The 11292-nt window shown below is 41.1% G+C and overlaps 1 protein-coding gene across 3 annotated transcripts in view; it reads right to left on the bottom strand.

Annotated features, from left to right (window-relative positions):
- Nucleotides 1–1202: 1202 nt before the first annotated feature.
- Nucleotides 1203–11292, bottom strand: part of mrpl23 (mitochondrial ribosomal protein L23) — a 32460-nt gene continuing 22370 nt past the window's right edge. For all 3 annotated transcript variants that reach the window (XM_038807497.1, XM_038807496.1, XM_038807495.1), the window contains exon 5: nt 1203–2025. In XM_038807497.1, the coding sequence (XP_038663425.1) occupies nt 1861–2025 (165 nt within the window). In that variant the 3' untranslated portion in view covers nt 1203–1860. The remainder of the gene's footprint in view (nt 2026–11292) is intronic.

Below are 11292 nucleotides of genomic sequence, written 5' to 3'. Positions count from 1 at the left end.
AAAAGCTGCTAGTTGTCACATTCCAGCACCTGTTCGGGTACACAGAGGGATAATTCAGAATGTCTGAAATTACCCAACAGTACGACTTTCAGGACGTGTGGGAAGAATCCGGAGCACCCGGAGAAGACCTACGCAGACACAGGGAGAACGTGCAGACTCTGCACAGACAGTGACCCAAGCCGGAAATCGAACCTGGGACCCTGGCGTTGTGAAGCAACAGTGCTAACTACTGTACTACCGTGCTGCCCATTCATCCAGAAATTATCTATCTAGACCCATAATGAATTTTGATATCTACCCAACCCACGAGTTCTGACCCCATCACTGATACAAATTACTGCCCAGTTTTGATCTTATTGATAATAACATCAAAGAGTTTCCACAAAGATAAATACTGTGATCAAAAAGAAAAATTCTACCTGCCGATAACTGCTTATTGCAGCTAGCAAGAAAGGTGTTGCAAATTTATCTTAACGTTTGTAAAAGACTGCATATGAAAATAATGAAGCCATCATAAATAAAAGCAACTACATTAGAGGACAGGAAAGACGCAGCACCCAAAGTTCTGATGGAAATTTAAATTACAAGTTTGTAAAAGTGATGCATTAAATTCTCAGTTTACACTGTACTGCACTTCCCCGCCACCCATCCCACTCCCAACTGTTACTGCCTGTCAACTCAGCTTGGTTACAAGCTTAGACCAATTTTATTCCAATGACACCCATTAATAGCCTTTCCAATGACTGAACGGGTGACAAGTACTGTTCATTCTAGCTTTCTACTCACCAACGTCTCTCCTTCAAGGAACTGGTGCATTCTGTTTCTAGAACTGTTCACATACCCGTGAATTTAACAAACAAGTGGAATGCTTTGCAATATTCAACCATAAATTCATGCACACACTGAAAATATCAGAACATAGTCTTAGCACAGCAGATTGTTCTTAAATAGCAATATTTACGTGCTAATTTATTTGATTTTCTCATCAGAGCCACGCTAGGTTGGTTGGTACGAATGTCACACTATGATTTTGGGTAACCTGCACGCTCAGTTTCTTCTCCACCTTAAGTAATGGGCAAGTTTAAAAACACAACGCTGAGGGATTGAAACACATCAAAGTTGTCTTTTCTCAGAACCGGTGCTGGGAAGTCAAGAAATATTTCATGATTCCTGGATGTGATACAAACCTGCCAACGCAATAATTCTTTCCATTTTTTATTCAAACATCGTCATATAATATATTAGACTGTTGCTTGAACAAGAATGAACAGTTACAAAATCAGATTCTGTGTCAAAAATAGTGTATGGAGTAACCCAATAAATTCCTTGGAAGGCGTGATCTTTTAATATGGCATCTAGCCTCCGAATATCTTCAATTTGTTCTGCCAACATTTAATTCAACTTCTTAACAAATTAATTTAAGCTGTCGGGTGTCATCACATGTGTTAACATATGCATTCATAAAAATCGCAGCTCTCAGAGGATTCTTAGCCCGAGTTCAGATGAAGAATGCCCAGCAGTTTGCGCCAGTTACTGGAAGCCGGGTTTCCAATGATCAGATGCCAAAGCTCACTCCCCAAGCCCACCTTTACAACAGAGCACTAGATGATGGATTGCAAGAGTCGACTTGAATCACTTGTTAAAGAACAGCTGTTGTTCAGCAAATGTTAACACAAGATGAGCAAATGTCCACAGGAGGTACCCCACACAATGAATAATATGAAGCATCTGAAACCTACCGAGCTGACACCCCTTCAAAACAAAGCACTTGGTTCATGCTTGGTCAGCAAGCTATCTATAAAATAATATTTTCTTCTTTTTTTTTTAAATGCACATACAACTTTTCAAAAGTTGTTTCTCTTAGAGTCCAAACCAGTCAGTGACACCTCCTCGCCGCGGGTCTGCTTTCTGCTTCTGCTTCTCATCTTCCAGAAACTTATTTTGGATTTCTTCCACAGAGCCTGGTTCGGGAGTTTGATCTTTTTGAGGAAAAATGTCTGGAAATGTGAAAGTTTGACCTTGGGCCTAAATGAAACACAAAAGAACATTTTCATGCATTAAAATGTTAAATGGCTGTGTGCAGGCAATCATCCAACACATAGCTGACACTTTGAAAGATGCACAGCAAATTAGACACCCCAAATAATTTAATAAAGGGACTCCCAAGCAGGTGGCTGCAATGCTGCAGTTTTGGAAGTTACAGCCACACCTGTAATTCCTAACATGCCAAGTTCCTGATTGCAACAGCACTGTCATCAAGAGGTACAACGGTAAGGTGCAGTGTGTGCCAGATTTTCTTTTGAGAGAAAACAGAGAAAACTCATTTACAGCTAAATAATTTCTGCACGCCTTCTGGCAGCCAGTTACAGTGCAGGAAAGCATAGGCAAGGGTTGCAATAAAATGGAGCACCGAACACGACACAGGGAACTCAATGACTGGCTCTCTTTAGCTGAGAAGTTCAGTTGGAGAATGAATCAAATTAAGATGACACATGCTGAGTAATATTCAACCTCCCCCACCAAGTGACTGGAATATCTTCCTTGTCCAAAAGTTTCACCATGTATCAAAATGGTTTGTTGGATGTTGGGATATACAGTGCGTCTCTGGGTACTTAGAACAAAATTATTTATGGACCTAAAAGATGTTAAACTGACAAATTATCACCTTCAGATAACACCCCTTTCCCAACACACACCACCAAGGAAAACCAGCAGAAATACAATGTAAAGTGTCATGCTGTAGCATTTAGATATTCTTTCTGTCAATCAGGTTTCTATTCAATAGTAATTGATTACTTGCTTCTGCTCCAAATTGGTTTCAGGAAAAATATATCATTTGATGAATTAAAGAGGAAGGAATGTTTCAGTAGAACAGAACTTACCAATCAACTTTCATAGTCAATGGGTTTCTCTTTCAGGTAAACTACCACTGGTCTTCATTATTAAAAGTAAGTAAAGTCACCATAGTCCCAGATGACCATAGACTGCATTCCCGTTTGAGGGGGAGAGCTGACTGGTGGTGATTTAACCTGAGGGTCGCCACAGCTCAGGGGCAAGGTTGAGATGGCGGAGCCTTCGTGAATAACCTCAACTGGTGCAGGCTATTGGCCTTGCTCTGCATCACAAACCAACTGTCCAGCCAACTGAGCTAAACCGGCCTTCATTAATAACCATAAATCAACAGCAGTTTACACTGCAACTGTACATATATTAAAATGAGATTAATTTCAGTACTTAATGCTTCAGGTCCATTTATGTTAATTACATAGATTTTTCATTAATGTTGTGTGACCACAATAGTCTGAAATACCTCTGAAAATTACTCAATTCAATTTCCTTGTTTCAGTCAGGCAGCTAATGGAATTCTCGTGTCTGTTACGAATGCACTTTGTTAGAACTTACAGAAACGGTCAGCTGCGAAAGAGAGTTGCCTTACTCAAACATAAAGTGACAACTAAGAATAATATTCAAAATAAAACAGTAAAGTCATGGTTAAATTTACCATAGGGTCTTCGGAAAGTTCTTAATCATGAGAAATTAATAGTTCTACTTCCACAACAGGTCACGGACCTCAGGCTGAAAATAGAGAATTAGGCTAGGCTGGCTCACTCTTTTTCGGTCTCCTTCCGTGTCATGAATGTTCTATGTTTCTACGTTAAAGCTTTCTGAAATTAGAATTTTAATTTAATTCCCGCTAATTGCAGAGATATTAGGAACCTGACACCAAGTACTGTGTACTGTTAAACAAAGCTAATTTATCTGGCATTGTGGAGTAGTGAACGTTGGTCAGACATTTGGTGCTGACTCTGTCCCATGTCAATACTGGCTGAGGGTAGGATCAGGCTTGAGTGTGATGCCACGCTGTGGTCAAAGAGCCTGCCAATGTTCGGCAACAAGATTCAGACATGAATACAAAGTGGCAGCTGAGAATGCTGAAAATAAAACAGCTGAGTTATCACCAGCTTTCCCATCATCGGAGAAAGGTTATCAATTGGAATCAATAATTCTGCTGCTACAACGGGCAACGGACTAAGAGCCGGAAAACGGGATTTTGTTCATACTCTGCCATATAATTACACAATAGATTAAGAGACATTAAGAGCCAGTGTTTGTTCTCTCATTCATTGGTAATTAGCAAACGTGACACCACTGTTTAAAAAAGGAGGTAGGCAGAGAGCAGGTAATTACAGGCCAGTGAGCTTAACTTCGGTAGTAGGGAAGATGCTGGAATGTATCATCAAAGAAGAAATAGCGAGGCATCTGGATGGAAATTGTCCCATTGGGCAGACGCAGCATGGGTTCATAAAGGGCAGGTCGTGCCTGACTAATTTAGTGGAATTTTTTGAGGACATTACCAGTGCAGTAGATAACGGGGAGCCAATGGATGTGGTATATCTGGATTTCCAGAAAGCCTTTGACAAGGTGCCACACAAAAGGTTGCTGCATTAGATAAAGATGCATGGCATTAAGGGTAAAGTAGTAGCATGGATAGAGGATTGGTTAATTAATAGAAAGCAAAGAGTGGGGATTAATGGGCGTTTCTCTGGTTGGCAATCAGTAGCTAGTGGTGTCCCTCAGGGATCAGTGTTGGGCCCACAATTGTTCACAATTTACATAGATGATTTGGAGTTGGGGACCAAGGGCAATGTGTTCAAGTTAGCAGATGATACTAAAATGAGTGGTAAAGCGAAAAGTGCAGAGGATACTGGAAGTCTGCAGAGGGATTTGGATAGGTTAAGTGAATGGGTTAGGGTCTGGCAGATGGGATTATTATTTAAATGATAAAATATTAAAACATGCTGCTGTGCAGAGAGACCTGGGTGTGCTAGTGCACGAGTTGCAAAAAGTTGGTTTGCAGATGCAACAAGTGATTAAGAAGGCAAATGGAATTTTGTCCTTCATTGCTAGAGGGATGGAGTTTAAGACTAAGGAGGTTATGCTGCAATTGTATAAGGTGTTAGTGAGGCCACACCTGGAGTATTGTGTTCAGTTTTGGTCTCCTTACTTGAGAAAGGACGTACTGGCACTGGAGGGTGTGCAGAGGAGATTCACTAGGTTAATCCCAGAGCTGAAGGGGTTGGATTACGGAGAGGTTGAGTAGACTGGGACTGTACTTGTTGGAATTTAGACGGATGAGGGGGGGATCTTATAGAAACATATAAAATTATGATGGGAATAGATAGGATAGATGCGGGCAGGTTGTTTCCACTGGCGGGTGAAAGCAGAACTAGGGGGTATAGCCTCAAAATAAGGGGAAGTAGATTTAGGACTGAGTTTAGGAGGAACTTCTTCACCCAAAGAGTTGTGAATCTATGGAATTCCTTGCCCAATGAAGCAGTAGAGGCTCCTTCATTAAATGTTTGTAAGATAAAGCTAGATAGTTTTTTGAAGAATAAAGGGATTAAGGGTTATGGTGTTCAGGCCGGAGAGTGTAGCTGAGTCCACAAAAGATCAGCCATGATCTCATTGAATGGCGGAGCAGGCTCGAGGGGCCAGATGGCCTACTCCTGATCCTAGTTCTTATGTTCATAAAATCTAAGTAAAACATGAAAATTGTGAGGCTTTAAGATTTCATGAGGGTTTCCACCATTCACTTCAAAAGAATTCTGCTTAAAAATTTCAGAAACTCCAAGATAGAAGTTATTAATTATTCAACATATTTAATTGACCTTTACGACAATCAGAAACTAAATTGTAATTATTGTCTGATATTTGACTGTAAAAATAAAAAGGCTTCCAAAAGCCAACATTGGACCTCGCGTTCCAGATTTTGTACTGAAGATTCCAAACTCCATTCCCCTCTTCCAAGGCTGGATAAGTGAAGATCAACCACATTTTTAATCTTCAAGGGTGTGGCAGTGCAGTGGTCATGTTACTAGACTAGACATCCAGAGGCCTGGACTCGTATTCCAATGAATGAGAGTTCAAATCACACCATGGCAACTAAGTTTTTGAATTCTAGATTTTTTTTTAAACTGGTACCAGTTTAAAGGTGGCCATTGCAATGCTGCATTGTTTTAACAAACTGAGGGGAGAGTAAACCTGCCATTCTTACACTTGCGTGATTCCAGTTCCACACCAAGACAGTCGTTTCATAACCGTCTTTCAATTGTTAGGGATGAATAATAAACATTGGCCCTACCGTTGACACCCAAGTCCCAAGAACACATTTTTAAAAAGCCGCTTAGATGAGTTTGTTTGGTTGCAGCCTTGAAAGCTATTTGAATCAAAGCATTGAAGCAGAGGCGGGCTTCTTGTGGTCAGAAGGGCAATTAAAGCCTATTAAATTATATTTCATCTATTTAGCACTGATGGTTACGTGATTTGCCTACCACACTGCTATGGTCACAGTCAGTGCTGTATCATGTTAATTCTGAAAAATCAACTTATTAACTATTTTAGTTCAGTGGCATGGTAGCACAGTTGCTTCACAGCTCCAGGGTCCCAGGTTCGATTCCCGATTTGGGTCACTCCTGTGTGGAGTCTGCATTTTCTCCCCGTGTCTGCGTGGGTTTCCTTCGGGTGCTCCGGTTTTCTCCTAGTCCAAAGATGTGCAGGTTAGGTGGATTGGCCATGCTAAATTGCCCTTAGTGTCCAAAAAGGTTGGGTGGGGTTACTGAGTTACGAGGATAGGGGTGGGCTTAAGTAGGGTGATCTTTCCGTGGGCCGATGCAGACATGATGGGCCGAATGGTCTCCTTCTGCACTGTAAATTCTATGATCGAATATCTGTGATTGTGTTGATCACATCTGCAACGCTACACTGTAAAATTCTTTCCAATCACTACCAATCCCCACTTTCAAATTTTCTTTCATTTACCTATCTCTGCTGAAGGTTTAAACTCCTAATTTCAATTGCCACACTCGGATATCTTGCCCAAGTGGTCTTTATTCCTGTCTGAATCGTTATTGTGAACATTGGCAGGCTCTGTGGGCCACAGTACGCAACCACAGTCAAGCCTGATCCTGTCCCGATATTGGTATGGGACACAATCAGCAGCAGGGATTCTGGCCAACTTTAGCCTCTCTGTAATACCAAATCAATTAGCTTTGTTTACCAGCACACAGAATTTGGTGTCAGGTCTTTGCAGTTAGCTGCAGGTTAAATGAAAATTCTAATATGTCCACAGAAAGTTTCAATTACTGTTGGCTGCGATATTCTCTTATATTTGAACTGTTTTTATTAAGGAGTGTTTCAGAATCAAAATTTAGCTGAGAGCAATTTATTCTGGATGTAAATTTTGAACCAATCTTTCCCACACGCGTCCTATATCACATCAGTGATCGACCCACCTTGTCCCAAAGGAAATATGTTGTTTGTAAGAATCCATTGAGCAGCACAATAAATGAAGCTATTTTAAAACTTTGAAAGGTCAAATAGTTGTTCTCCACTTCTTTGCACAAATTGGTAATGAAAATCTGGAACTTACTCTCTCCCAAAATTCTGCTGAGGCCGAGATCAGTTGCAAATTTCAAAATGGAGATTTAATAGATTTTTGTTCGGCAAATTCATTAAGGACTGTACAACCAACGTGTGTAGATGGAGTTAAGATAAAGGCCGGCCATGATCTGATTAAATGGCAACACAGGCTCAAAGGGACTGAATGGCCTCCTCCTTCACAAATACTCCTTTTCATATGCTCCAATGACATGTAGTTTTCTTTTTAAATGTATTTTATTACAAACATGTATCAAAACAGGTTACAGCGAATAAACACCCCGGGAAACATACTTCCCAACAATCAACTATACATCCTGTACAGGTTTTTCCTCTTTTTCACCCCCACCCTCCCCCGTGAGGAACTGCCCCTCAAACACGGTCACAAACAAACCCCCTTGAAGAGCCTCTTAACTCATATTTTATCTTCTCTAATTGCAGGCAGTCGTACAGGTCACCCAATCAATCTGCTATCCCTGATGGCGATGCCGACCGCCACTCCAGAAAAATTCGCCGCCATGCAATCAGAGGCGAAGGCCAAGACATCGGCCTTCCTCCCCTCCATGAGCTCCGGCTTCTCTGCAACCCCAAATGTCGCCACCAAAGGGTCCAGGTCCACCTCCTCCTCCACTATTCTGGCTAAGTCTGCGAACACTCCCACCCAGAATCTTCCCAATTTTTCGCAACCCCAAAACATGTGTGCGTGATTCACTGGACCCCACCCACAACTCTCACTCATCTGCTACCCCCTGAAAGAACCCACTCATTCTCGCTTGAGTCATATGTGCACCACCTTTAACTGCATCAGGCTCATCCTTGCACAAGAGGAAGTCCCGTTTACCCTACGCAGTGCCTCACTCCATACTCCCCATTGTTCTCCCCTCCCAATTCTCCTTGATCATCACCACTTGCTCCCCCAGTCACTTGCATATATATCCAATGACATGTAGTTAACAGTGACATGATTGTTGCAATACAAGTTTTGGTAAACTTTTATGAGCCAAACACAAAGGTCAGCTTCCACAAGCAAGCATACACCACTTCTGGACTGAAGTGAGACTTGATGCACAGAGGTTGCCAGTAATAGTATGCTATGAATGAATGATTTTTGTCTCTGAATTACATACTGAATTTCCAATATATGCCATCACTACAGAAGGTAAACATCTCATGCTCCAGACACTTTAACAGAATAAACCACAAAAAAACTTCATACAAAGTCAAGAACTGAGAGCACATTGCTGAAGTCAGTCCAAATAACAACAGCTTGAATCACTTCTTGAAATGGTTGAACAGAAAAATCCATTGGGCGAGTTCTTCACAGATCTTTCAAAGTATTAAAATGGAACCAGTCACCTGATCAATACTGGTTAATCTTTCGTACAACTATGTAGGAACAGCTACCTTGAGAAACACATCTTGCCTGCACAATTACTGAAGCTAGGTCTAAACAGCATGTCAATAGAATTAACAAAGTCCTTTGAAAATACAAACTCACTTTTAAGAAGTCAGTCGGCAAGACGGTGGTACTTTACTTTAAAACTGGACAGCAAGTTTCATAATAAGTACACAAAGCACAAAAGATGTTTTCCTTTTATGTCAGACAAGTGCTGTCTTTGTTATATCCTGATTAGATTATCAACAAAGCTCAATGATGCACATTAATAATTTCTACCACTTGACGACTGCTAACCAAGATATGAATCTGGGTAAACAGTTTGGTCAGAAAGGCAATTGTGTACTTACTTTAGTGGCTTTTTTTGTTTTTATATATTTCTTGTGGAGCCAAAAGGAGCCTTTCTCCTGGGAGAGTTTCAGAAACAATTTTTAAAATGGTATCTGTTAACAGATTCTATTTTTTTAAGCTAAGAAATCCAGTAAAATAAACTACTATTTATAGAGTTAGAGAGTTATTTACAGCACAGAAGGAGGCCACTGCCCTATCAAGTCCATGCCAGCTCTTCACTGACCAATCCAGTTAGTCCCACTCCCCTGCTCAATCCTAGGGGCCTTGCAAGCTTATTTCCTTCAAGTGCCCATCTGATTTCCTTTTGAAATCATTGACTGTATCCACTCCTGGCAGTGTTCCAGGTCATTATAAAACAACAGTAACAACCAACATTTATATAAAGCCTTTAGCATAGTAATAGGGCGGCTCAGTGGCACTAGTGGCTAGCATTGCTGCATCACAGCGCCAGGGACCCGGGTTCAATTCTGGTCTTGGGTTACTGTCTGTGTGGAGTTTGTATGTTTTCCCCGTGCCTGCATGGGTTTCCTCCGGGTAATCCGGTTTCCTACCACAGTCCAAAGATGTACGGGTTAGATGGATTGGCCATGAGAAAATTGCCCCTTAATGTCCATGGGTGTGCAGGTTAGGTTATGGGATTAGGGCTGGGTGGATGGACCTGGGTAGAGTGCTCTTTCGAAGGGTCGGTGCAGGCTCGGTGGGTTGAATGGCCTCCGTCTGCATTGTAGGGATTCTATGATTGTAAATCAATCCAAGGTACATCACAAGAGCACTAATGAACAGCATTTAGCTCACAGGGAGTTACAAGGACAGGTGATCAAACATTTGGTAAAAAGTTAGGTTTTGAAAAGTGTCTTAACCAAGTGAGAGAGAGCAAGAGAGAGATTGAGGGGCAGAGCGGTTTACAGAGGAAATTCAAGGGTTTAGGGTGAGCCAGCAAAAGGTGTAATCAGCAATGGCAGAGTGATGGAAATTGGAGTGCGCATGAGGCCAGAATAGGATGTACATAGCTAACTTGGAGGACTGAGGACTGAAGGCTGGAAATGGTTACAAGAGATAGGGAGAGGTGTGGGAGGACAGCTCAGAGATAGAAAACCACATCTGCCACACAAATCATTCACATCCTGCCTGTTTTTTATTCTGTTACTACATTCCTCCAAATCCATACCTGCTTTCTCATACGATCTGTGTCAAAACCCAAACATTAGCAGTCCCTGAAAAACTCAACACTTGAAACAACACATTCAACAACTAGAGACTCATGAAATGGCTATGTCCAACCAAAAAGATTTTCAGTCTGAAGATCTAATGTGGAAAATTGCCCCTGTTGACTGAACTGTTTTGCAACAAGATGGTGCTATATTTGGCAATGAAAGATAATGGAAGTTGCATGACAGTCTTAAGCACATGACTAATGCCTACAGATCGATGGTGAACAAGATCAATGGCTGTCTGCTACATTTCCTAAAGCACTTAACAAGACAGATGTACAATGAAACTAAAATTACAATTTTGCCATCAGTCTCCTTGAAACAAGATCTATAATTATGAACAGGAAAAAATTGCATTTTTACAACAAGAAGTGATGCTCATCTCAAACAACACACTGTTTGAAGAAAATGAGTCTCCCCACACAATATATTCCAAGATGAACTTGAGCAGTAAAGTTTAAAAACAAATACACAACAGGTTTCAAAGTTCACAGCTACTTAAAATGGGCACAAGCTAAAGGCTATTATCACCATTATCAAGCCCAGGCCTGCCAGGGTACAAAATTAAACTAGCAATGGGCAGTGCTGTTTGAAGAGAGTAGAAGATGAGGTAGAAGAGAAGAAACAGCAACATCTTTAAACATGTAGCCTACAAACTGTTTATAGTTAAATGTGTATAACAAGCCAAGCCAACTGGTCAGCAAATGTATGTGGTTAGCTCCCAGTTTAGCTGTCTAAATGCCACACTGCACAGCCTTCAGTATTTCTGCATATTACAATTGGTGGTCAGCAGTTCCACATGTTCACCCCATAGAATCTCAAAAGAAACTTAAAACATCAAAATGAAATGTAATTGATGGAGTTGGTAAAAATACCCCAATCCCTGCGGTGCCCATC

Source organism: Scyliorhinus canicula, chromosome 9, assembly GCF_902713615.1.
Source record: "Scyliorhinus canicula chromosome 9, sScyCan1.1, whole genome shotgun sequence".
Taxonomy (NCBI): Eukaryota; Metazoa; Chordata; class Chondrichthyes; order Carcharhiniformes; family Scyliorhinidae; genus Scyliorhinus; species Scyliorhinus canicula.
Note: the sequence above shows the minus strand (reverse complement) of the source record. Positions and strands in the feature narration are given on the sequence as shown.